This window comes from Podarcis cretensis (assembly GCF_951804945.1).
Source record: "Podarcis cretensis genome assembly, chromosome: 10".
NCBI classification, from domain to species: domain Eukaryota; kingdom Metazoa; phylum Chordata; class Lepidosauria; order Squamata; family Lacertidae; genus Podarcis; species Podarcis cretensis.
This window is the reverse complement of record NC_137179.1, coordinates 26,124,375-26,152,195: the sequence shown is the minus strand read 5'-3', so window position 1 is coordinate 26,152,195 and position 27,821 is coordinate 26,124,375. Positions and strand designations below refer to the sequence as shown.

General features: G+C 40.4%; 1 protein-coding gene across 2 annotated transcripts; it reads right to left on the bottom strand.

The window, feature by feature from the left end:
- Window positions 1-27,821, bottom strand: RIC8B (RIC8 guanine nucleotide exchange factor B). 2 transcript variants are annotated; one of them, XM_079992703.1, is made up of 10 exons: window positions 27,625-27,821; window positions 24,809-24,856; window positions 19,387-19,995; window positions 17,860-17,954; window positions 9,760-9,922; window positions 7,891-7,986; window positions 7,091-7,235; window positions 6,303-6,447; window positions 5,370-5,489; window positions 1-1,246 (listed from the first exon to the last, which is right to left on the bottom strand). In XM_079992703.1, exons 1-10 carry the CDS (start codon window positions 27,706-27,708, stop codon window positions 1,135-1,137), a joined length of 1,617 nt encoding a protein of 538 aa, XP_079848829.1. In that variant the 5' UTR covers window positions 27,709-27,821; the 3' UTR covers window positions 1-1,134. The 2 variants fall into 2 exon arrangements, with proteins under 2 accessions (XP_079848829.1, XP_079848830.1); XM_079992704.1 differs by having other exon boundaries at window positions 24,809-24,851; window positions 27,625-27,816.

Sequence of the window (27,821 nt, the reverse complement as noted above, 5' to 3'; positions counted from 1 at the left end):
TTTAATTTATATAAAGTTTTATTGATAGAATGCAACACGTCCTCCACTGAGCATTTATTATAGTTAGGTTCTTTCCACATAAGCAACATAATTCAACACAATCTGCCCTCCATTTCCATTGCTTCATACATTAGAGACTATTTTCATACATAATTCTTTATAAAGACATCCGAGCAGCAAAAAAGGAATGTTTAACACGGCATTTCCCCAACTCTTTAGTTTAAGCCTCTATCAAGCCTTGTCAACCCATGTTTTCAGGCCAGCCTTCACCCCCAAGACCAGGAGGTGGTTTTTTTAACAGAATTATTCACCTAGGCAGGCATGGCCAAACAGCCCTCCAGCTGTTTTGGGACTACAACTCCCATCATCCCTAGCTAGCAGGCCCAGTGGTCAGGGATGATGGGAATTGTAGTCCCAAAACAGCTAGAGGGCCAGGTTTGGCCATGCCTGACCTAGGCCATGTAGAGAGCCCCTCTGCAGTCACAGGATTCAAGCCCGTTATCTAATCTGGATCTGGTGAAAAATGAAAGTGTTCTAACAAAATAGATATTCAGTTGATCTAAATCTGAATGCTTTAAAAAGACTTGGCCATCCTTCAGAGACTGTTTAATTATGACAGTCAGGCGCGCTCGCACACACACACACACACACACACACACACACACACACAGACCGGAGATTTAAAAAGCTGTGCCGTTTGGGTAGCTTGTTCCTAAGCCAGTGACAATTTTACTGTGACAACTTTTATTTAACATTTCCCCTAACATTTATTTAACATTTATCCATCTAATTAGGCAATCTATTTCCTGCCTTTTGACAGAGGGCTGATGTAAGGCATCTAAAAAAAGGGGTGTGTGTATCAGATAAATATTAACATTTATTTATTTTTAAATTTCACACTACACTTTTCATCCCACTGAAATACAATTAGCTTTTATGTTAATAAATGGGGTGTTTTGTTGCTATATAAATCGAGGCCTTAGAAATGCTAGTATAGTTACACCACAAAATTTATAATTCAATCCATTTTGATGGATAAAACATTTGCTGCAACACTGAAGGGTCTAATATTTAGATAATAAAAGATGCTGTGGGTGAAGGAAAGGTGGGTGAGAAAGAAAAGCAGCTGATATTCTAGTCAGAGTCTGAACTCTCTTGCTCGTTGGTCTGATACTGACAGACTACTTCTTCCAAAGGCGTCATTGTGCCATCTGGTCGCACTCCCATTGGTGTTATAACCTTGTCCCTGCAAACAAGAAAAGTATATAAGTTTTTATTTATTTATTAAAAAAAGAGCAGAGAGAACTAGCCTATTCACCTCACTTCAGTAACTCTGTGTGTCAGATTAATTGTAGGCCTACAACAAAACTATAGGTTTTCCAAACTTCTGCCATAGGTGGATGAAATCACTTTTATCTCTACCACAGTGCCAACATTTGCCATCTCTTCTCCTCATTTCCCTCCTATTTCCCTATTGAAAAAGCAGACCTTATTAAAAAGAGAATTCAAAATGTCTTCTGATGCATATTTTTCTGGTCCATGATCACCGACACTCTTAAATATTTTTTTTTTTTTTTGCTGTGAAATCTCATTTGAACCCCCTCTTGTTTTTGTTGAATTATGTAAGTAAAATCAAATCAAATAAACCCAAACCATCAGAACCAAGCATTGTATATTATAACAATGGTAAAAACCCTGGAAAAATAGCCAGAAACCTAATAGAATGGATTTAGTAAAGGAAACTCTGGGAACAAATGACTTTAGTAAAATTAGCTGAAATGACTAGACAGAAAAATGTTTAGAAGTTATAAGGAGTTTGAATTTAGTAACACAACGTACAAAATAGGATTAAAAATCTCATGGGGTAGATCATTTGTTTATTTAAAAGAAGGAAAGGAATGAAAAGAAATACCCTCTCTTGCTCTGAAGCATAATTAGGTAATAACATGTTTTATATTTATTGACAATTTGTCATAATTTTAATATGTATATTTAGAAGTATATAAAAGCATTAGCAAATAAACCAATTATGTATATACTGAACTGTATGTTTTCATTAGATAAGGAATAATTATCTAAATGAAAAAGCCAACACTAATTGGGGGGAAAAAAATCCAGATATTAAGTCGTTCTCATTTTTGAGGGAGCTCAAATCCTTACTATGAAAGAGTGAACAGAGCTTCATACAAAATTGATTGGTGGGGGAAACCGGAGCACAACACTAAGAAAGACCTAATTCAGGCAGGCCACATTCATGGAGCCAATTAAGACCAATATGAAAAAAAGAGAAGTCAACCACTAATGGGCTAAGGACAAAGAACAGGTTCTCTGTTTAAGTAAAAATAGGGAAATAAAGAAACTGCCTTTGTTAATTCTTAAATCCTGCTAACATGGCTGTCGATGTCCCACCTGTCATGTGGGGAGCAGCTACCCCTCCTGCTTCAAAACCACAACTGCATACATATTCATTTCACTGAGTGAAAGTAGTCAGTCAGGAAAAGAGATCTGGGCTACACAGCCAGCCTCTAGTGGTGCTCAAGGACTTGTGGATTCATTTAGATTCAGTCAGCTTTCTCTCTCTCTCTGCCGCCCCTCCTTTTTCTTTTTTAAACTGTTGCTTTTGTTTGCAGCTGTTTAATTACAGGATTGACAGCCATTTTAATCTCTTCAAAGCTCTGAAGGCCTCTCACAGCTAATCCAATTATATCTACTCCACAAGCTACAGCCTCATGTAAAGATGATTAATTATTGATTAAGCCAATCAAACAGTATTAGCAAAGATTTATTTAAGCCTTTCATTGCCTCACATCTGATTATAATCTCATTTATTATATGTGGATTATGGAAAAAGCTGTAAGGCTAAGGAGGGCAACATTTTGATCCTCCAAAAAAAACACACACAAACACAAAAAAACCACACCACACCCCATCACCCCCACACCATATTTTCAGAGATAATTTTTTTAAGAATACATCACTCTTCATAGGGGTCTCTCAGGTGTTTCAAAACTGGTTTAGGAGAGGCCCATCACAGTGTCAAAATTGGTTATACAAAGAATGAAATCACCAAGATTATGAGAGAGACATGAAACAGGGTACTTTGAGCCAAACAACTTCCACCAAATAAGGCTGCAACCCCTATACTTACCTGGCTGTAAATTCCATTGAGCTTAATGGAGCTCATTTCCGATTAAACATATATAGCATAGTGCACTGTAAGTGAGTGATGTCAGGGAAGCAGGAAAACTAGCAACTTATTATAAAATATAGCCACAAACCCAATAGCGCTGCAACACATGTTCTGAGTAATGCAGGTGCAGGAAGATTACAGGAAAATTAAGAGAATAGTGGACTTCATTCCAATGCAATACTTCCGCAATACAGAACTACTTGCCACATTCCAAAAACCTGACCACCACAGGGCAGAAATTTTAGCTCTGTCCTCTAAAATATGAAGTACAACCCATAATCCATCACTCTATGAAAACTATTTCACACACAGAATATTTTAATCTTCTAAATGAAGCAAAGGGGAAACCATCAGAACCAAACATTTTGCAAGGCAGAATTATGACTTCTGGGGTACTTTTCATAATTTCTTTCCAAACAGAGACACATGTATTAATATATTTTATGAACATGTTTGACTGACCCTTGACTGAGAACTGCCAAATAAGTTTGGAGGATTTTTTTATAAATAAAAAAGGATTATATTCAACAATTCTTAGAAAACATGCCATAATGAAAACCTTAACATGATGCATTCTCCTTCTCTGTTAGCAGATATCCCATTAATCCCTTCAGATTCACCTACATAATCTTTGCTTCTGCCTCCTGCTTGCCATTTAGCTTGATAACGACTCCAAAACCATTCCCTTGTTTTCAAGGGTCTTTCTTCCTTGCTTGCCCTGTGCACAACAGGTCAGTGTTAACACATGGAACTAATGGTGGTTCTCTGTAATGAAACAATCACATTGCAAACACCGGCCTGTTCCTTTGATAAAATAGTGTATTGGGGACCTATTCACCTCCCTATAATTGAGTGCTACATAATAGTGCCGATCCTTTTATGTACAATATTTTGTTCCACAATTAGAAAAGGCGAGGAAAAACCTATGGAAGCGTTGCTTTCTTCAGTCACTGCCATGATTAATTCTGTATTTTTAATGAGTAAGGCTGCTACTTAGGCCAGTTCTGTTGCATACTTGTTTTGTTGACTTCGTGTCAATGTACAACAAAACCCAAAGTATGGTAATTGGGACTGTTTCATCAGCAAAAGCATTCCTGCCATTAATACAACATTGGCTTGGAAAAAGCACTCTGTCGTTTTAATTCAGACTATTAATTCATAACTGTGCCACCAATTTATAACTGCAGGAAAAAGTATTTAATAAGCATTTTAATTAATACGGAAAACATCCAGGCATGCATGATGTACAAACACAAAGAATTGCAGACTAGTTGTTTAATTTAGCTATATTTTACATTTTATAAAACAGAGGGCAGTTTTGGGAATGCCAGTGTCTGACAGATTAGGAAAAACAGATTCTTAAACATTAGATATCTAGCACTCTTTTGGAATACTGTGCAAAGCTTTGAGTATTTACTCATGATTCATCATTTGAGTATTTACATGATTCATCATTTATAAGGAATCCTACTAAGACTCTCCAAGTCAAACAACCTTGATGTTCTTCATAACATCTAAATTATGAAGAAAATGTGTCTAGGCCCAAAAGAATACAAAACATTTATCCAATTATTTGGAAAGCTTCATGCCCATATATGGCTATTGAGGAATATTTGGGTTTGTGCATTTGCAGCAGCACAGCTGGATGTCTTCATCTGCCCCAGCTGCAACAAAACATATCTTTCCCATATCAGTCTCTACAGCCACAGCAGGTGCTACAACCTTTCAACAGCTTGATCTCACCCCCAAAAGCACACTCCTCCCTTGTCTCTTGAAACAGAAGGATGCCAACTAGCCTCCAAATCTCCAGGTAACTTCATCAAGCAGCTTCATACAGATGTCAAACAGCATTGGAGATGGAATGGAATCCCAAGGAAACCCATGGATTAACTTCCACAGGGTCAAACAGAAGCCTCTCAGTGCTATCTTCTGGAACTAGACTGGTTTGCAGAACCACTGCAAAACTGTGCCTTCTGCTTCCAACCCACCGAGTGTGTCCAGTAAAATACTATGGCTGATGGTATTAAAAACCACTGACAGGTCCAGGAAAATTAATAAGAGACTCCATCTATCTCAGAAATCATCTGTCAGGGCTACCCAGGCCATTTTAGTTTCAAGCCCAATCTATAGAGCCAAAGAATTTCTCCCTCAGAAATGAAAAGCAACTTAGTTACATTACCTAGAAAGCTTATCAAACATATTGACAAGTTTCATTGCTTCATATTCTTTTTGTTCTTCAGTCATTTCGTCCATTGGGTTGGGCATTGGTTCTTCTAAATGACCTGTAATAAGGTTAATGCTTTGTGGTAGGGGGGCGGGGAGGGAGGCAGAAAGAGAATATAAGAAAAAATAAGATTTTTTTCCATGAGGCAGCTTTAAAAAACCAAATATAACCAATACTCCTTCACAAAGCTTATTCTTTATTGACTTGACAGCTGACATCTAAGACACATGAACATACCTAAATGCTTAATGGCACCCAAACCTGTGAATAGCCCCAACTTTCAAATCTACATTGGCTTATCTAGTTTGGCTTATCTACCAAAGAACCCTTAGTAATAAGCTCACCAGGCAGGCAATTCTAGGATTACCTTGGGCACCCATTACAATCAAGGTCACTTGAAGCTACCGTATTTTTTGCTCTATAAGATGCACTTTTTCCCTCCTAAAAAGTAAGGGGGAATGTGTGTGCGTCTTATGGAGCGAATGCAGGCTGCGCAACTATCACTGAAGCCAGAACAGCAAGAGACAAAGCCTCTTCAACAACATTTGATTCAGAATATTTTTTTTCTTGTTTTCCTCGTCTAAAAACTAGGTGCGTCTTATAGAGAAAAAAATACGGTAATCAAAGTTTTAGTCCACAATTCAGCCCTTTGCGATAAAACAGAGGTCCAAAAAATTAAAGAACATATCTTAGACAACTTTAGAGACTAGACCAGGGGTGGTCAACATGGTACTCCCTCCAGAGGTTGTAGACTACAACTCTCATCAGCAAAGGTCATACAAGTTGTAGTCCAAACATCTGGAGGATACAAAGCTGGCTACCACTAGTCTAAGCTTAATACACCGGAGGGGAGAGGGGTTGAGGTGAGAGACCCAAGCAGTACCATACTTTGGCTTTGCAGATTTGTATTCTTCAGTGTCTGTATCTTCGTCATCCGAGTACCAGGTTTCCCCTCTTCCTCCTGCTAATAGGCCCCTTGCTGCCAGTAGCCCAGCTGCATTGCCATAGCCAGTGTACTTCAGTAAGCTGTCAACTGAAAAGTGAGAGAGAGAGTTCTACAAGTTTGTTAAATTTAAGTCACATTCAAACATAAACAAAGTCTTCCGATTGTCTGAATGCTCCCTGTCTGATCTTTTTAAGATGCCAGTGAAGATGGCATGTCTTCTGCTTTTCTACAGAACTTAAGAGCTGAGAAAAAGAAAAAAGTTATTCAACTAAGAAAAGCAGCATATGCAGGGCTAAAGGAAAATATTGTCACCTAAAATAACCTAATTTAAACCTTGATTTTAGAATTTTACACTTCTTGTGGCAACTAAATACTTGTATTTCCAATTTCTTACATAAAATGCAAGATGTTTATATATAACTATATAGTACAACTGTCCATACTGGTGAAATGACAACACTGTTAATGGGGCGGGGGGGGGGGGGGAGTCAAAGAGTTGCCTCTAATTCAGACATGCAAAATAAATTCACTAGGTTTATTGTCCCACCTGCCTATATTCAAGTAGGCATTTGTTACATATTAACAACTTCAATAAACTCTCTACCAGTTTAAAAAACTTTCATTTGTGTTTGTTCAGAAGCATATTCTATTTGTCAAGAGATAACCAGGCAAGCAATTGTTCAGAAGTCTGGAATAACCACCCACATTCATTATAAGAACCAGCCTGTACCTCTCTCCTTACAAAGAACAAAAAGGAATTCTGCAGCGATTTGCTTCACTCCTAGGTCAACATGAGTCATGAGTCGCACTAGTTTGTTTCTCAGTGTTGTGCCAACTTCAGGGCGATTAGATACATCTCTCAAGGGAGGCAACACCTAAAGACAAAAACAAGTAATAAGAGCAATTAATCTCCAGTGGAAAGTGTTCACCACACTTTCTTATTCAAAAGTATTTGTAAAAATTCTGCTTTAACATTCTGCCTAGCTCTACAATGAGGTCTTAGCCCCATTCCTTTGTTGCTGCTGAGCAACTACTAGTAAGAGAATACAGGGAAGAGACGCAGCTGCTCAGACCCACTCGCTTGCCTCAGAGGTCATCAGTGGGAGACAGTGCCAGGTAGGAGACCAAGGGAAAAGGATAAGAGCAAGAAATGCTGCCTGAATAATCTTGGTTCCATATGGGCATAATGCAGCTTCCGTTCCTGTACTCCAGGGATGGGAAACCTCCCCCCCCTCCATGGAAGCTGCTGGTGTTTAACTCCTGTCAGTCTCAGTCAGCCTGGCTAATGGGCAGGGACGATGGTTGCTAGATTCCAACTCCATCTCAAGGGCCAAAGGTTCCCCCATTTGAGTGTGAGTTTTTTGCAAGCAATAATTATGCAAGCAACTCTAAGGGCTTCCCAGGGCTATAAAGCAAGATAAAAGTATTATATACCTTGTGAAAATATAAACAAGATCCCTTAATATTTAAAATAGCCTTCCTGTCAAGTGTTTGTATTCCTTTGTTACCTTCATCTCTGTGGTATCTCACCTGAGCTTTAATAAACTTCCTTATGTTCCGGTGAGATCGGCAGCATCTTGTTAGCAAACTGAGAACTGGAGTGAGACCTTCCCGATAGCTGCTCCCCTAGAATAAGAAACCACAAGACACATCATTTTTCTTCCAAGAACACTGGGATTTTCTAGTTACAGATAGGTAGCCGTGTTGGTCTGCCATAGTCAAAACAAAAAAAATTCCTTCCAGTAGCACCTTAAAGACCAACTAAGTTAGTTCTTGGTATGAGCTTTCGTGTGCATGCACACTTCTTCAGATACAGGTATCTGAAGAAGTGTGCATGCACACGAAAGCTCATACCAAGAACTAACTTAGTTGGTCTTTAAGGTGCTACTGGAAGGAATTTTTTTTGTTTTGACTGGGATTTTCTGTCATACTCCATATTCCTGCTCTAGTGTTTCTCAAAACAGGTCACCAAGTTTCCACAGCAGGTCCCTCGTGTCTTTCCCATACCATTTAAAGAGCATTTCCACACCTGAAAATTCACAAATGAATGCCTCCAGAGCTGTGATTGGCTAATGTTCCCAGGCGTTTTTATGACATGCTTTCAGACATGCAGATGATTTTCAAATATTCCTGATCATGATGTATGCATTATACATTGGGCTGTCTCTGAAAAAGGTTCGGAAATCAAAGCTACTGCAGAATGTAGCAGCCAAAACATGAACTGGGACTACGCAGTCTAAACTACATTGGCTGCCAATCTGAAGTGCTGCCTTTGACCTGCATGGTTCAAGACACCAATACCTTAAGGCCTCCTTTCCCCTGTATAAGCCTATCTAGACACTGAGATCATCATCTGAAGACATCCTGTGTGTCTCCACCAAGAGATACTTGTAGGGTAGCAACAAGTGATAGCCTCCCAATTATGGAACACTTTGCACAAGGAAGCTCACTTGGTCCCAACACTGCCTTCCATGCATTAGACAGCACTAGCGGTCTGCCTTTCAATAGCTGTTTGGTGTTCATTCTTGTCTAGATGAGGAAATGCTATTTTCTGATTTTGGATGAACGATGTGTTCCATCTGTACTGTATTATTTTAATGGCTATGTGATGATATGTTGGGGGGGTGCATGTGTATGTGTACCCTTGCACACACACACACACACACACACACACGAAGACTTCCGCTGATTGTGGGAAGCAACAAATAGCTTTTACTTTAATAAAACTAATCAGTCTATGTTTCATTTGTGGGTTTGATATTAAAAGCAGTGCTTCAGTGAGAAATAGCTGTACGTTTGTGTGTGCACGTGCTGTTTTGTTTGCTCTGCACAGAGGATCCCTCAAATATGGCATAAATATTTGTTTTTATGCCCCCCTAGTATGTAATCAAAATATTGATATCAATCACACTCATCTTTCTACACACTTGTATGTGATTTGGTTTGCAGGCAAACACTGAATATGTAACACAATTTGTTAAAATAAAAAACCTAGTTAGACCCAACTACCTGATTTTGCATTTCCCCAAGGCCATCTTCCAACCTTGAAAATGGTTAAGAATAGGTAAAAACTTGGGGATTTCTGATTCAGGCCCATTTTTGTTATTAAGAGATAGCTTGTGTCAGCTTTTAAGGCCCAACAAGACATTATACTGCAAATCATATAACAGGTTCACAACAATGTATGCTTTTATTCAAGTGACAAAAGGCCGTGAATGTGATTAGTGAAGTGACCAGGAGATGAGGGGGGTGCTTAATGGTTTTCTCCAAACCAAAGTCTTTCCAGAGGTGGCTTTTCCACGCACAGCTGTTTTAAAAGATGACATTTGTCACAAGACAGCAAACATCTAATTAATGTATAAAAACAATGATGTTAGCTCTTATATAAAACAATCTAACCTTGTCAATTCTCTTCTCCATGAACTTCAATAGCACCTGAATTGCATCCATATTCATGCCATTGTATTTGATATCTGTGTCCTCGGGATCCTCTTGTGTCGATGGACTGATAAGGACATCCAGACAAGAAACTGGAACGTTGCTTAAAAGGTTGATTGCATTGCTGAAACAGATTTTTAAAACATTCTCATTCATGACACTATTTTCTTCACACAGTGCCAGCAAATATCACATCTGAATGCCAAGCATTTGTGTTGAAGAACCTGTATGTAATACTAGCATAACAGCAGATTATAATGCTGTACTGGTATAACACACAGTACACCCCATTCTAAGATTTCATCTTAGATTCCAAAGAATTTTCAGAGATTTGGTAGACTTTGGGGAGATTATCAAATAAAGGAAAAGGTAAATTCCAAAGTTTGAATAACAACAGGGTTGCAGGTATACTTCGATGGAATGGAAGCACGAAGTGCAGAAGAAGGTACGGAATTCATATTCCTAAAATTCTTAGCATTTTTAAGCAGCAGCAAGTTCTTAGCCTTTTTAAAATTTGTTTATTAGATTTATATGCCACACTTCCTCTCAAAGGAGCCCAAGAGTGGCAAATGCCCAAAGAATAACACATCTACAAATAATTCCAATACAGATGAGGACTGGGAAAGATCTCTACTTTAAAGGCTTGTTTGAAGAGACCAAAAGCTACTCCCTGGTGTGACAGCTTCCCATGAATGGGCACACACAAACCCCCCCTGTTGTGTTTCTTTCACACACACTGAAGTCTTTGGCCATATAACGAACACGTGATGTTACATATAGTCTGGGGTTTGGCCCATTTGAAGCATATATTCTGTGAGTATGTTTTGCCACATATATAGCCTGGATTGCGTTGTGGTCTGTGCAGGGGCCCAACAGCATGCACAGATAATACTACTTGGTGGTCAGGGACTCAAATGAAATAGAGGCTTTCCTGAGATGATGTGATAAACATAAATAAATTAATCCAGATCTTGCCATTTCTCTCAAACAAGCCCTAGGGCAGCAAGGACGGTTGTGAAGCCACAAAAGGATCACACTCCCCTAGGTGGGCCCTGCCTAGGTGCCATAATTTTTTACTTCAAGAACTGGCAATCCTACAGGCAACTGGCAGTAGAGAGAAAAGTCTTATGGGAAAGTGGTGAGGAGAAGTCTGGGGGAAAGAACACAAGTGAGCAGTCTGCATTAGAATTTGTGTACCAGTGATGTCATACATATAACCCTACCAGGCTTCTGGTTAGCCACTGTGAGAACAGGATTTTGGATTAGATGGGCCTTTGACCTGTTCAGTAGGAATCATCCCACAATATTATGACGGCAATAGCTTGGAGGCAAAGGAAATAGCTGCTTTGATAAACAGCAGCAAGGAGATTTGTTTGCAGGCTTCAGTTCCTTAGATAAGAGATGCTTCTTGAAATGCACTGGGAATTGCAATTTAAACCAATTTGTCTGTTCTGGGTTTGTTTTTGGCAAAAGAAGAAAAATCTTTACAATGCTTACTCAGCACTGGCAGTTGTGTTAGGATTTATATTGCATTTTGATAAGTGGTTTTGTCTTGTTGGTGTATAATTTGCATTCCTTTTCCTGTTGTATATAAATTTTATGGCCCAGCACTTTATGGTTTCTATGTATTAAGCAAATTAAAAGTTCCCATGTTGAAAAAATAATGTTCTAGAATAGCAAGATTCAACCTAGAGAAGGGTTTTAGGAGAAAATTGCATTGTTATTCTAATACACACCACTAGATATCATGTAGTGGGAACTGCAATTTAGGCTTATCTAGTCTAGCTCATTTGTATTCCTCGTTTTGTGGTTTATTTCCATTCTGGGAAGTTGTTAGCTTGAAAAGCATTGCAAAAGGCTTTCTTAAGCAATTTTGATAAGCTTTGTTTTTCAAAATCTCCATTCTCTCAACCCCCACCCCCACCCAAACTACCTGTGTAGTTTTAAGCTAATTTTAAGATCATACTTCCAAAGATTAGTGTGTTACAATTTTGATGGCTGAAGGATAAAACACTGTAGGCTAGACATCTCTTCTTGGCATTAAATTTAGAAGTTCACAAACTGCTTGTATTATGTACCTAGAAAGCATTTAAGCCACAACATTAGCACAGGCAAAGAGCAAACATACATTCACTTTTATTCTGATTCATACAGACCATACAGGCAAGTTCCACTGATTTCTAGTGTATCTAAGTCAGCAAATGGCTTCAGTCACTAATTCTTGTCTCTTATCTCACTTTGTGCAAACATTTTACTTAGAAGTAGTTATCAGAAGTTCTTTTTTGCACAACATCCTTCACCATCCCTGTGACCACAGTACTGTATAGCTCATTCTCCTTTTTTACTTTCTGGAAGCAGCATCAAGAGAAAGTGAGATGCAGAACACAAAATGGGAGGCTGGGTTTTGCTGCAGCTACCTCACATTCTGCAAGGTAACTTGCTTTCAGTAAAACTGAATTGGTAAGAAACAGCAAAATCAAATCAGGGGTGGGGACGGGGACTGGCAGCTTGGATAGTTTCCACAGAAGACCCCTTTTTACTGGTTTCTTAATAAGAATGGTGTTCCCAAACACCTACAAAATTAATTTTCTGGATCACTGTGCTCGAGCTATTCTTTTCAATAACCAAAGCTTGGCTTTCTGATCTTTGTCACTCCGCCTGACAGTTTTATTTGTGGCCAAGAAGTGTATGAAATTCTCCAGCTACCAGGAAGTCAGTGACTGTGCACAGATCTGCACAATGGTGTTTGCATTCTTCCTCCAGGGGGTAAAAATGCTGCGTATATTATCCCCTCTCTCAGCTTCTTAGAGATCATTAATCACTGGGACATGACATCCACCTACTCACACTCTCAGCCCCCTCCTGATATGCAAATGTGAAAGCAAACAACTGTTTAGCACCACTGAAAGCCTTGATTAAGATCTTGTTAGTTGGCAAACATGGCATTTACTTTAATGCATACAATAATTTAAAGAGTACCTTCAAATATTTTAAGTGACATGATGCATAGCACCACTATAAGATATATAAGCTTCTCATATGCATCCTGTTAGAAACAGGGAGGAATAAAAAGTATTCTATAATTTAAAGGCAACCAATTTATAGAAGTATTTTAAAAAAGTCATTTGTCCCTTATTTTTTCCCCTTACAATGATTTCTAAACGTAAATGTAATTTAAACATATATATCCAAGTTTCCAAAAATATATATTTAGGTTTCTATTCCTGGTCTATTAAAACTAAATCCATGTCCATCTAACAAGTACACAGAATTAGAACTTGCTTTTCTATGTAGAAGAATGAATAAAGCAAAAAGTATATGCCTAAGAAGCTCTCTGGGGTCTCAGGTAGACTTCTCCATCCCCTGCTACTTTTAAAGGTCAAGAATTCAACTTATGATAAAATGGCATGTACAGTGGTACCTCTGGATGCGAATGGGATCTTTTCCGGAGCCCCGTTCGCATCCAAAGCAGAATGCAACCCGCGTCTGCCGCGATTTGCTGCTTCTGTGCATGCGTGTGACATCATTTTGAGCGTCTGCGCATGCGTGAGCAGCAAAACCTGGAAGTAACGCGTTCCGTTATCTCTGGATCACCACAGAGCGCAACCTGAAAATGCTCAACCTGAAGCGACTTTAACCTGAGGTATGACTGTATTGTCCTTCTTTTTGAAAATGTTGAATTTTCAGGCTAGGCCAATAAAATAGAATGGATATTTGCTTTCTATGTCATGCACACAGACTATTCTGAAATAAATATCAGTTTTCGCATATAGAAAATTCTACTTCAGGCGGTTCTTTAGTTTCTTAAAAGTAAAGGTAAAGGGACCCCTGACCATTAGGTCTAGTTGTGACCGACTCTGGGGTTGCGGCGCTCATCTCGCTTTATTGGCCGAGGGAGCCAGTGTACAGCTCAGTGTACAGGTCATGTGGCCAGCATGACTAAGCCGCTTCTGGCAAACCAGAGCAGCGCACGGAAACACTGTTTACCTTCCTGCCAGAGTGGTACCTATTTATCTACTTGCACTTTGATGTGCTTTCAAACTGCTAGGTTGGCAGGAGCTGGGATCGAGCAACGGGAGCTCACCCTGTCGCGGGGATTCAAACCGCCGACCTTCTGACCAGCAAGTCCTAGGCTCTATGGTTTAGAGCACAGCACCACCCACGTGTTTCTTACATGGGTATAAATTTTTAATTTCACAATTGCACTCATAAGTAGTTGAGGGCTGCATAATCAAGGGTGTGGATTGTGTTACTGGACAGTGAAAATGTTCTGGGTTGTATCTGAGTAAATCATTGTGTATGTCTGTGGTAGGCAACCTAAGGCCCGGGGGCCCAATCGCCTTCTCAATCCGGCCTGTGGACGCGTGTTTTTATGAGAGTAGAATGTATCCTTTTTTAAAAAAATGCATCTGTGGGTTATTTGTGGGGCTTGCCTGGTGTTTTTACATGAGCAGAATGTGTGCTTTTATTTAAAATGCACCTCTGGGTTATTTGTGGGGCATAGGAACGCGTTCATTTCCCCCCAAAAAATATTGTCCGGCCCACCACATGGTCTGAGGGACGGTGGACCACCCTACAGTTGAGAAAGGTTGCTGACCCCTGGTGTATGTGGAACACAGTCTGCGAGTGCAATAGAACTTCCCTGCTCTCCTCCTATATGATCCCCAATCCTCTGGGGCAATTTGGGGCGGGTGAATAGGGGACAACATTTGTTAACAAAAAATTAAATTGTTATAACAACCAATAAATTTATTTGATAAAACCAACCCTTCTCTTTGGCGACTTTGATACACTTCTGTTAAGAGACCTAAATCTTCCATGGAAAGAGAGTGAAGCAGTTCTGTGCTCTCTCACCCCTCTGCCCACATTAACATTTTTGTTCGAGCACAGGACTATACCACAAAGAAGCCTCCATCCATCTTATATAATTTATTGGGTTGACAAGGCTGATCATTTGCATGCTAACCACAATGAGTCAAATATCTGTGTGTTCATTATAAAGTTTGCAGTCCTCCATGGTTGCAAAGAAACCCACCACAAAATTTTTTTAGATTTTAGATTGCTTTTCCACCTTATAGGCCTTCAAAGGAATACATAGAAAGCAAAATAAAAATACTAAAGTACAAACCATTTTTGTGCTCAAAGCAGTTTACTAAAATAAGCAGTCTGTAATAGAGTCATAGTAACTTTTTATGGTTATGTACTCCAATACTAACAATTAACAGATCATTCAAAAATACATCAGAAGCAAGCATAAAACTTCAGTTCGGACAGTTGCTCTTGAACAAAAGTGTGGAGTAAGTACTACTTATACTTCCTAAATAAAAAAGGCAGGTGTGTCATCACATCAGAACTAGGCTTAATGTTATTTCTGCCATTAAATTTTCAAAGAGCAAGGAGCATCCCCTGACCAAATCTCATGGAAACACCTGGTAGGGCATGTAGTTGTCTAGGTCTTCTACAGTCATGAGCCTTCCTGACAGCTTGAGCTTAGCAAGCAAGAAGCACAGTGATTTTGACCAAAAAGAAAGAGAGCATTGGCAAAAAGAAAGAAAACTGCCTCCTCCAGGATATATTAACAGGTCTACATGTTTCAGGATGATATAGAACAGGGACATAACAGAACAAGCCGAGAAACATCTGGCCTTTTTAGCCAAAGAAGGTCCAAATGAAGAAATTTCATGTGAGAGCCAAATATAAATCTTAAAATGGCTACACACTACTACTACTACTACTACTACTACTACTACTACTACTACAGCACCAACCACTGGATAGTACCAAACAGGAGAGAATCCTAAAGGGTTTGTTATCCCACAGCCTGTTCAGATGTTACTCCCTGTCCTCACCTTCAAGCAAGATGAAGCTTGAGGTTGTGTTCATTCTCTGTTCCCCATTCACTGTCAGCAGGTGTAGGTAGGGGTGTGTGTGTGTGTGTGTGTTAAGATATCCCGGTCAAGAGAGACCAAGTGTTTGGGCATCACCCTCTATATGCACAGGAACAAGAAGCAGAGATACAGTGCATGAGTTTGAGGACTGTCCCTGAACTCACCATGTAGGGGAAGAGCAAAGTAATGCCTGAACAGGTCTTAAGGTAGATATGAGCAGGTAAGGGAACAGCACAAAACAACAACATATTGGCCGTATTCAGGTGTACGTAAATGGGGCATAAATGAACACATGAGAAGGAAAGAGTGCACATGTTTGTTAGCTCTGCTCCATCATTCCTATCTCCATGTGTTTAATGGCAACTTTTTGCAGAACGGAAGCCTCCCTACTGCTGACAGTTGCCCTTGAACATGCAGAGGGACAACAGTTAAGCACATTCATGCACGCTCTATGCTCTTCATGTGTTAATTTAAACGACATTAAGAATGCCTGAATAGGGCTATGGAGAACGAGGAACGGAACTGATAACTACAGAGTGCAGGGTAGAAAAACTAGGTTATGATGAGCCAGGGAAGACTGCAGAACTGGGTCTGGAGTCAGAAATAACGGAGCAGGGTTGATCACAGAGCGCTACTAACATGGTACTGTGGCTGCAGCTGTTAAATGCCTAACATAAGGGATTAGGCAGAGCTAGGCGTTAGCAAGATAAAGAAACTCACCTTTGGCAGGCTTTGCTTCAGGTTATGCTTTTAATGCCAAGGCCAACCCACAAATGTTTTGAGATATTGGCAGGGAAGAAGGGAAACAAGTGAGCAATTAATTAGGTTCTAGGTATCTCAATGGTACCTGATACAGAAGGTCATTGTTTATTTATATCAGCTGCTGCAAACCATGGGGTTGGGGGGGGAGCGGGGGGGAGTGCTCTTGTGCTCGAATCCTCCTTGTGGGTTTCCTACAGTCAACTGGTTGGTCACTTAGAGAACAGGATGTTGGATTAGGTGGGCCACTGGCCCAGCCCAGCAGGCTCTTATGTTCTTATTTACAGCAGATTCTGACTTTTACTTGAAGTACCATACATACATATGCAGGCTCAGAGCTTAAGGACCAAAGTATTAAGGGGCGTCCTTGTGTGCCCATACACAAATGACTTGACTGTGCTGGCTAAGGTTGTTGACCCCAGAACCAGAATTCTTACCGGACTGTGCCTTAAGCAGCAGCCCAACACCACCCCACCACCCCGCAAACCTATCTATCCTTAAGGCCAATTCACTCAGGTGAGCCCTTCCACCATTTTGTCAAGGCTGCAGAATCATAGAATTGGAAAGGACGCAGAGGGTCATCTAGTCCAACGCCCTGCAATGCAGGAATCTCAACTAAAGCATCCATGACAGATGGCTATCCAGCCTCTGCTTAAAAACCTCCAAGGAAGGAGAGTCCACCATTGGAGGCCATGCGCTGGTCCGGTGTACAAAGAAATTTTGCAATGGCATGTACAGGGCCACACAACACAGTCTTATATTTCCAGAGCTTTTGAATCAAAATTTAATCTTCCATTTAATATGTACAACAGAGGAAAAGGCTTTCAAATATCCTCCAACACAATGTTGTATCTTAAGATCCACACTTTTACTTAGATTCACCATTGTGAGTGCTTCGGGAAGGATGGAAATTAATCCTGGCTTAGACAATAAGTATCCAAAGCCAAGAAAAAAAAAATCATCAACCTTTCTGGGCTTTCAGTATACATCTTTGCCCCAGCAGAGGTAATCCACTTCACTTTTCTGCACACATGTACACACTTGTTAGGTAAGTCGTTTGATTGGCAACATGTCCAAGTGCTAAGAAAACTACTGCCATCGAACAGTACTGCATTTGAGGCAACTGGCAAAGTCTTATTTCAATAATTCCGCACCAACCCTAATGTTTTACTTATTCAAAGAAAAAGAAAAAGATTTTACAAGTATTTGATTTCACTTTAAAAAACAACCCAAAGGTTAACAGAGTGCTGCAAGCAAAGATGTATTAGATCAAGCAGACAAGCACTTACCCAAGGATGGGGAACTTGCGGTCTTCCAGATTTTGCTAGATGCCTGGGCCACCGGTTCCCTAACCCAGACCTAGCCAAACGGAAGCATTTATCTCTAAAATAAATGGACCTGCAATTTCACTAACCTGTGCAACTCTTCAGTTTTGTCTTCAGTAGGACCCAGAGTTAATAAGCAGTGACGAAGAATGGCAGTCATGTAACGAAATTCATGAGAATCGTTCTGTGGACATACAAATTATGAAGAGAAACATATTGAATTATCAAGGCTGCAAATGGGGACTTCTAAGAGTCCTAATTAGAATAGGGATTAAATTAAAATAAAAGGTACAAAACCCTGGCACGGTACAAAACCCATATGGGTGTGTGAACTTTGCTTCATATGTTCACGTGTTTTCTCAGTCTTCGAAATAAGTAATAGAAGTAAGGCTTCAATTATTATTCATGCAAAATCATGCCATTCTTGCCAGGTATTATTTTCTCCACAACTGAATTGGCTCTTCTTGACAGTTCTTCAAATCTGGTGTTAAAACAAACAATTCCCCCACCGCAGCAATACTGCCTTCTTACATACATAGTCGGATCATTCATGGTTCAGTCTTGCTCTTCCCCATAGCTTCCTTGCTCTTCTCCTTACTAAGGGCCAAAACAAGATGGGGCAGAACATGCAAGAAGCAATACTGTGGCCATGGAAAGAACTAGTACGTTACTTTCATTCATTTTGCCCCACAAAGAGCAAAGTTCATTACGTCATAGTATTGCCATAACAACTCCATTGTACTTAATTACGTAAGGTTTCACTAGAATTACTGTACGTAGTGGAAATGTGAAAAATAGGCACAGAACTACTAGCTTCATTATTCTTTTCTCCCATCAGTACAGTACAACAATACTCTCCTTTGAAACTCTTGCCCAAATTCTAATTTTGAAAATTACTACAAAAAAAGGGAAAAAAGAAAATCAAGGCCAATTCAATTTTTCTCCCTTACAGATTTCATCTTTTCATCCTAAATTATATCTGCAACACCTTGCAATTCTGTAGTTAGTGTACCATTTACAGTACTTCTAGATTATTAGAAATGTAAGACAAGGTTTCTTTCATAATGAGCCATGCTGAATATCTTTTGGAAATGTCCACTTACAATTAAAACTTGACTGTTAAAAGTTACATACGGTGTGTTTTCTTTCACACTCAAACAGGAGTAGTACTTCTCTTTGGCACTGTTTGCAGGCCAGCACATTGGAGATTAAGTTACTCCTGTTTCTTTTGGTGTGTCCACATCTCCCAAGAAGTAGTACTTTTCTGCCTGGGGGGGGGGGGGCTTTCTAGGCAGCCACACTGCATCCAAACAATAGATCAAATAATATGGACAGAATAGTCTGTGCCATATAATGAGGGCACCATTATGCAACACTTAGCTAAATCATAGGTCCTATTGTCCTGCACACTTGAGCTTGGACTCCAGAAACTGGAAAATTCAATTTCAGATAAACAGATGACTCTGCTTTTGAAATTTATGCTGCATCCTGCATTGCGTTTGGGATCCTACTCCCAATCAACTGTTGCAATGACAGGGATGTAAAATTGTAGTTTCAGCTGCAATCCTCTGGCAGAGAAATAACCCTGGGCAAGATATGTCAGACTCAAATCTTACCTCACTGTGTACATTCCAGCTGTCAAGAGTTACATTAAAGAGAGCTTTCAGTGCTTCGACGGCACAATCTGTCTCTTGCAGTGACAAAGGTGACATTTCCTGGTCTTCAGCTGTGATGTATTTATCTGTCCATCTTATGCTAAATGCACTTTCCAAGGCCTGAGTCAACAGTGGCAATCCTTGGAGATCATAACGCAACTGTGACCTGATATCTGTGTGCAGAAGGGAGAGGAGGAAGAGGAGACGCAAATCAAAGCATTTAATGTCTTCGACAAATTGTTGATCCTTGCATTTTTTCAGGAGATTGCAAAGCATAGCTGCCAGGTTCAGTTCCAGACTGAGTTTCTGTGCGGCAGGACTATTAAAAACAATGTTGCAAAGGCATTTTAAAGCTTCCACTATGACAGGGAAATCTGTCACATCTTCCAAAGAATCCTCCATAGTGTCCAGCTTTGCCAGCTTCATCAAGATCTGCATATTTTTCTTTGTTGTTACAGGAACCAATACTTTTTTGTCTCTTGAGAGTATGCGGAGAGCCTCCAGGCAAATGACTTTACAGGATGTTTTTATATCTTTGTCCAGTAAAAGCAATATTCCTTCACATAGTTGCTGAACATACAGGAAAAAAGGAATGAGATTTTACCATTCTGCCCTGCAATGTAACACACCCATAACCCATCCCCACCTCTGATTTCTCATAGAGTATCAATGCTATTAAAAATATTTTAGCTTCAGCTTATTGTGTGCTGTGTGTCTCACAGTTTGTGAAATTATATCAAAGGAAGGCTGCACCAATCAGAACTATATGTCTGATTTGGTCAACAAATGGATTCAAATAAGAATAGTACAACTTGGCTTTTTTCTAGCATATCAATTGCTGGCTCTGATATAAAGCATCAAAATACAGGAATGTCTTCAGTTGTGCCACAGAAAGTATAGGATGCTTCTGGATAGGAGGATATAATCACAGGAACTGAGTTTTTTTAAAGTAAAAAGCAAGATACACCCATGCATATAGCTGTAGGCACTTTGGATTACAGTAACTACTCTACTACTACTACTGATGCATCCTTTAACTTAGGTTAAAAAAACAAAATATTTTATTTATTTAACAAAATTTATATGCCACCACATTATAAAGTGGTTATCAAATCAAGTAGTTTATTTTTAAATTACCATTTTTAGACTGCCTCTTACGGTACAGCTCTCACAAACTTGCAACTACATGGCACAAACCTACAGCATTTATCTACAAATCATGGTCAAGTTCAAGGGCTAATGACCATATTAAAGCTCTACAAAGCTGTATAGTGGCTTGTGTCATTTTCAAGTAACAGTGCCAGGTTGCTAACAAATGTAAGCATAGTGTGTACTCTGTACAACAAAGATAATTTCTGAGACATGAGAAAATTCTCTCTTCAACATTTATCACCTACGCAGCTGAACTTTCTATTATTTGCTTGGTGCACTAACTCAGACATTGATTTGTGTTAGGTTCGTAAATGCTTAATAAGAGATTAGAAATAAAGCAACAAGTATCACTCTAAAACCAGTGAGTACTATGTTGGCCAGAGAGCATTCTGCTATCAACTCCAAATCCATTACCGTAAACAGATCAGATAAAGGCATGCAGGAATGCAGAACCCCCATGAGGTTGTCCAAATGCAGTTTCCAACATATAGCAAAGTGAAATACTTCATCTAGCCATTCTGGAATTGCAAAGATCTTACTGAACCTTGCAGCCATTTTGTTTTCATCGATGTAGAGACCAAACAATACAAAAAGGACTGTTTTGTGGAAGCTTCCACTGAAAATTCTACATGGTGGGATTTTTTTTTGCTTTAGAAACACTTAGGAAGCACAAAGAGCAGGGAAGCAAAACAAAAAACACCCTTCAAAATTGCCCAGCCAGAAAAAAGTGTCACGTACCACACTACACAGGGCCACTGGCAGCCCCTAGTATTTTAGTCTCCTTGGGGATTATTTACTAAAGTACATGATGTTCCTAGCCTCCCAAACAAATAATAATTGGCATCATGTCATGCTTCCTTCTCCTAGCCTGGTCTTAAGATTTTGCAGTTCATTATGTCTTTTGACCCAGGGTCTCCTCAATTTTAAATTCTCAGTTGATTTTAATTAAGCCCTCCATAGGGGGCTCATGAGATAGGCATGTTCTTAATTTATTGAATTCAATTGAGTTCTGCAGCCTTTCATTGGTCAGAATGACTATAATCAAGTCAATGAGAACTCTGGGAATAAAGTAGTCCATAAATAAGCTGGAATCTCTGTCTAGTTACTCTATAATTCTCACACCACTCTTGTATGGGCTAATAGCATTCCTACTGTTGCCTATGCAGGATAAAGAGGCTAGTCAAAATCTGACCTGAAAATAGCGCCTGAGAATAGCAAGTGCTATTCAAGTTGAACCCAAGTTGGCCTGGGAGGGTGGGGAAGGGAGGCAAAACATCCTATTCTGCCAAACACAGACCAGCAAGTTGTTGTGCCATGCAAACTGTAGCTGGCAATTGTCCATAACAAGCCACACCTACACAAACATCACCTAATATATTTGACAAAGTGAAAGTTTATACCACAAAACACATAAGTCTCTATGATGCAGGAGGATTCTAGATATTTCTGAAATTGCCCAGCTACACACAATATGGATAGCAGCTGCTGCCAAAGCAGGTGTGCAGAGGGTATCCAACATGGTGACCTCCAATTCCCATCAACCACAGACAACATGGTGAATGAACAGGGATGGTGGGAAACTGTGATCTAAAATAATGGCCAACACCCAGCTAACACTGACCTAAGATACATTAGAGAGAAATTCATTAATCTACTACAACAAGCAGGAAAGGTGGGTTTTGTTGACCTCTGGTGCCACTGAAACCACGGCACCTTAATTTAAGCTGCATGCTAGTGATTTAGAATCTAATAATAGAGTCCACTGTCAAATATTTTTGCATGCTGTGCTCCTGGGGTGGCTAAATTGGAGAGGCGGGGGGAGTATCGAGAGCATGAGAATGGAACAAGACACGGTAAGAAGGCACGTCACATCGTGTGGAGCCCTACACAGATAATTTGTTCCTGCTACCTATGGTTAGCAAAACACAATTTGGGGTTGGGGAAAAAATATTTACACTTTTTTCTTATTTGCATTGTTTAGGGGTTCTTTTGTCAGCATAGTATGATAATGGTGGAGACAACAAGGACAAACGTTTTAGTCATGGAGAAAATGAATTATGCTGAATAACTTAGTGACTAGAACAGCCAGCAATTAAGGATTTAAAAGAACAGAATTTGAACCACCCCTATTAAGTTGCAGATTAAGTTCATTTAGTGAGTCAGTGAATTATACACCTTGCCTCCATATTGTTCCAGACTGCCAGCATTCTCAGGGAGCCATAAGTCATCTCTTTACACTCAGTTCCTGTTTTTAGCGTTTATTTTCCCAATTACTTTCATTTCCCCACCTTAAGGCAAAAGCAATCAGCGTTCACCTATCTTTTAAGAATCTGATATGTACTTATTACAGTTAGAAGACAGCTTGTAATATGTGGGGGGGTTTTAAAAGCATGTTCTCCAGAGAAACCCCTGATTGCATTGCAACTGATGACTCATCTACTGGGGCGAGGGGGGAGGGGAGAGAGAAGGGAGAAGAGCAGACTCTGAGGAACAACAAAAAGGTCTCTAATGCATTAGGCAGTAATTATACATACACTAGCAGTGCCAAAAAGGCTCCTCTATCAGCCAACAGTACTAGCGCTTATGTGAAATTTGCAGGTGAATATTATTCACTAATTTACCTGCATCTTCCACTGACTTTAGGTATACTATGGTGTCTCCCCATGTGACCCATAACCTAGATGTGCTGAAGTAGAGATGAAAAACCAGTTGCCCTCCAGATGCACCCATCATCCCTGACAAGTGGCCATGTTGGGCGTTCTAGACCAGCAACATCTGGGGAAACCCAGCCAGATGGGCGGGGTATAAAATAAATCATCATCATCATCATCATCTGGGGGCCACAGATTTTCACATCCCTGCCCTAAAGAGAGACTATGGTGAACAGGCAACCCAAGGCACAATTTTAAAAATCCTTGGAAGTCACAGAGTGTGGATACAGACATCTCCATGAACTAGCAAATTACCATTGTAACAAATTAGAAAGCTACTTGTCTATATCATTATGTTAAACTTCACCACAAATAAGGTGAGAAGGCGGAGTCACTATCATGACCCATGAAGCCTTTTTTTCCAAACAAAGTGTACTGTCACAAACATAACTCATCATCTCTTAAATCCAAATAGTTTTACGAATACATCTTCTAAAGTAAAATAAAATGATCAATTGACATTAACTACAGATGTATGCATTGGGACAACTGATATGAAATGTTAATTCTTTAAATATGTGGCCAACTATGTCTCTTCCTATTTTAAGAGGGAAAAGATTTTACCTTCTTGCCCATTTCCCCACAGCTTTCAACTGCTATATTATTGATCGGAAGGAACAAATTTACTACTGCTGCAATCAGAGTATATAAAACATGATGATATAGTTATCTGTATAATTTCACATGCAAAAATAAGCCCTTCTATACATATTAATGCTTATTTTCTGGATTCACTGCAATTTGGAAGATGTGACTTTTAAAAAGCCCAAAATTACTAATGCCCAACAATGAATATTGTTATGAATTTCAGCAACTTTGTGTTTACAAATTATGATACAAAAAAAAAAAGGTGAAACCTATATATACACAAACAAAAAAAGGGGGGCTGATTCCACACTGACATCTTCTAATCTAAGGGAACAGAACACCTGCTGATGGTACAATGCCACTGTAGCACTAGCTGCTTCCGCTTCTGTATCACACTTTTGGCTCATGTTAAGCTTGTGGTCTTCTAAGATCCCTAGATCCTTTTCACATGTACTACTGTCAATACAGGTATTCCCCACTTTATATCTGGGCAGCTGGTTTTTCCTGCCTACATTTGCAGCTATTGAAATTCTTTTTCTTTCTTTCTTTTTAGTTTAGACCAAGTTCTCTAATCTGTTAAGGTCATCTTGAAACCAGATTCTGTCTTCAGCGCATTGGCTACCCCTCCTAGCTTAGTGTCGTCTGCAAATTTGATGAGCATTCCCTCAATACCTTCATCCAAGTCATTTATAAAGATGTTGAACAACAACAGGCCCAGGCCCAAGATTGATTTTAAGTTATTAAATTCAACAAACCTCAAATATACACGAGAGAAACAACCCTAAGTATAATGGTCGCCAACAAATCCTGGCATTGTTATAACAGACGCAAAGCAGGGAGAGGAAAAGCAGACTACCTATAGCCCGTAAGAACCCTATATCTCAGTGTACCATGAAGAAACACCCCCACACACCTGTTTCTGTGTTTCTTACCTTTCTTTTCTCTTCATCTGATGCTTCAAATTTGAAGGTGGACCTATTCTGAAAACAAAAAACAAATATCCATTCTTAAAAATGTTTTAATAGTCCTCATACAAGCTTTCTGATTGTCAGGAAATGTTTTATCATCCCCTCAGAGGCTAACCTTAGGATGTCAACAGTGCGACTCTATGCACATTTACTCAGAAGTTACTTCCACTGAGCACAGTGGGGCTTACTCCCTAGCATATACGTTTACTCAATTTATGATACTCAATTTATTAGCAAAGTGATGCTTGCCAAGACTATAGGTACACCACTTGCTAAGATGGCCTTTAATCACATTACACCGATCCAGCTATTATCTTTAAAGCCCTAAATGGCTTAGGACAGGGGGCACCAGTTAATTCCTCTTCTGCAAGGCTTTTGGCTAATTAAACAATCTACGCATGACCTTTTCAACTGTGTGGGAAGAATTATTTTTTATGTTTTTATATTGTAAACCCCCACCTCCTCTGTGATCCTTGGATGAAGGGTGGTATTGAAATTTATTAAAGAAAGAAAAGAAAAACAAAAAGTCCCTGGGAAATTTTCTGGAAAATTTATGAGAGACTGTTTGGGTGTCCTGCTCAGTTCCTGTTTGCACTGGCTCAGCTTCTCCTATGTTGAAACCATTATGCCACACCCCCTCAGCAGTCATTTTTTGTGACATATACCCACCCCAACCTCCCAAAATTTCAAATGTGCCCCCTGGTCTTAAAAGATTGGAGGCCCCTGGCTTAGAAGGATATTTTAAGGATCACTTCCTCCTATCCTGCTTGCTCCCGGAGATCAGAAGGAAAGGCCCGATGGCGCTGTGGGTTAAACCACAGAGCCTAGGACTTGCCGGTCAGAAGGTCGGTGATTCAAATCCCTGTGACGGGGTGAGCTCCTGTTGCTCGGTCCCTGCTCCTGCCAACCTAGCAGTTTGAAAGCACGTCAAAGTGCAAGTAGATAAATAGGTACCGCTCCAGCGGGAAGGTAAACAGCGTTTCCGTGCGCTGCTCTGGTTCGCCAGAAGTGGCTTAGTCCTGCTGGTCACATGACCCGGGAGCTGTATGCCAGCTCCCTCGGCCAATTAAGCGAGATGAGCACTGCAACCCCAGAGTCGGTCACGACTGGACCTAATGGTCAGGGGTCCCTTTACCTTTACCAAGATGAATGCACAGCTGGACCAGAGCAAGAGAGAGGGCCTTTAAACATAGTGCGTAAGGAGCCTGACAATTTGACCTCCATATAGAAATGTAAAACTACTAAACATGTATCTTTATCTCCTGGTATGGGCTGCAACCTGAAATCTGAACCCAGATATAATACACTTTGAATATAATACACACCTATCAAGAAATAAATATTTCAACCAGTCGGCTTTAGATCAGACATTTTAATTACCTTTGCAATACACTAGAAAGCAATGTAGATCAGTGGAACAATGTTGCTATAGCTGGCACTCCAGTAACTAAGCAACCAGCTTGGTGGGCCAACTGAAGCTTCAAAGGTAACCTTGCTTAGAGCATTCAACTCAAAGCAGCATGGATGCTTAATGGATCAATCCACAGCACAAGGGGGGGGGGTGGATGGGGGACATCGACAGCTGTCTAATCTAGCTAACAGGAAATACTACATAATAATAATCTAACTAACAGGAAATACTACAAATTTGGGGGAGGGATCTTCTAGTAGCCACAACACTGTAGGAAGATAGCCATTATTTTAATGTACATTGGGGTTTTGTTTAAGCATTCCTTGTTTCCAAACCTCCTCATGCTATAATACGTGCCCTTTAGTCTACTCAGAGATGTGCATAGCTATGGCCACACATATTTGCTACAACACACTCTTTGAACTTGTTACAGATCTTTGCAGTATTATACAGCCATTTAAGAAAGGGAAGAGACCATTATCCTAAAGAAAAGAAAAAATAACATCTATTAGGAAGGTGTGCGTTCTGCTGTGGTCAAGATCAGATCTGAAGATGATTGGAAAACATAAAAAGAACCTATTTAAATAAATATAAGAGAAACTGCAAGCTGCTAATGGTGGTGACAGGGGAAGGAGGGCAAGTATAATTAGGATTACCTACAATACGAAATGCAGTAGATTAGAAAAAATAATGCTTCCCACAGGGAAAGAAATGCTAAGGCTGCACAGGGCTGCTGCTACTGATAACAATAATAATAATACAGTATATTATTTATACCCCGCCCATCTGGCTGGGTTTCCCCAGACACACTGCGCGGCTTCCAGCAAAATATTAAGATACTGGTGTAAATGCTACAAGAATTAATCTGGGTTGATCAGATTGGATAGATTTGTTTTTTTAAAATGCTTTTTATTGATTTTCAAAAACAAAACAAAATCAAATATTTATTTAATTATTAAATTTTTGTTTTGTTTCAGATTGGATAGATTCGGCAAAGATCTGCTCACACAGCCACGAAGGGGGCACCGAGGACCCAATTCTGCTGGGAAGCCAGTGCCAAATGCAGCCCAAATGCCCCATGGCTAGAGAAGAGCTGTTGGGGGGGGGGAAGGCTCCGAATCGCTTCGGAGACCCAAGAACTGGGCCTCCCGCTGCAAGTAGCAGCCCAGCGGGAAAGAGCAGCAGCGGGAGGCGACTTGGGGCGCAGCGCGAGGGTCCCGCCCCTCCCTCCCTCCGCATTCCAACGGACCCCCCGGCGCGGCGGCGCCGCTTCGAGGGGCGAGAGAAGGATGGGCGTTCTCCTGAGGGGCCATGAGCAAAGAAAGGCGCTCCGAGGCGGGGCGAGCCCAGCCGGCTGCCTTGTCGTTACCTGCTCATTGAAGCGACTCAGGTCCCGCTCGGCCCCGCCGCCGCCGCGCCCACCGAGCGCCGCCAGCGCCGCTTCCAACGCCATCCCTGAAGCAGGGCGCGGCCAGGCAGCCCCTCCCGCCTCTTCTGCTCCGCTGCCGCCTCCTCCTCCCCCTCCTCCCTCGCCGGCGCGCGGCAGCTTCAACGGCAACAGCCTCC

What these genes read in the sequence shown, in the direction of transcription:
- RIC8B (XM_079992703.1), bottom strand. Translation starts at nt 27,708, where the DNA reads ATGGCGTTGGAAGCGGCGCTGGCGGCGCTCGGTGGGCGCGGCGGCGGC. An exon ending in AAAACTGAAGAGTTGCACAG is followed by an intron (nt 9,923 to 17,859) that starts GTTAGTGAAATT and finishes AATCTGTTTCAG; the next exon opens with CAATGCAATCAACCTTTTAA. An exon ending in ATGTTTGATAAGCTTTCTAG is followed by an intron (nt 1,247 to 5,369) that starts GTAATGTAACTA and finishes TCTTGTTTGCAG; the next exon opens with GGACAAGGTTATAACACCAA.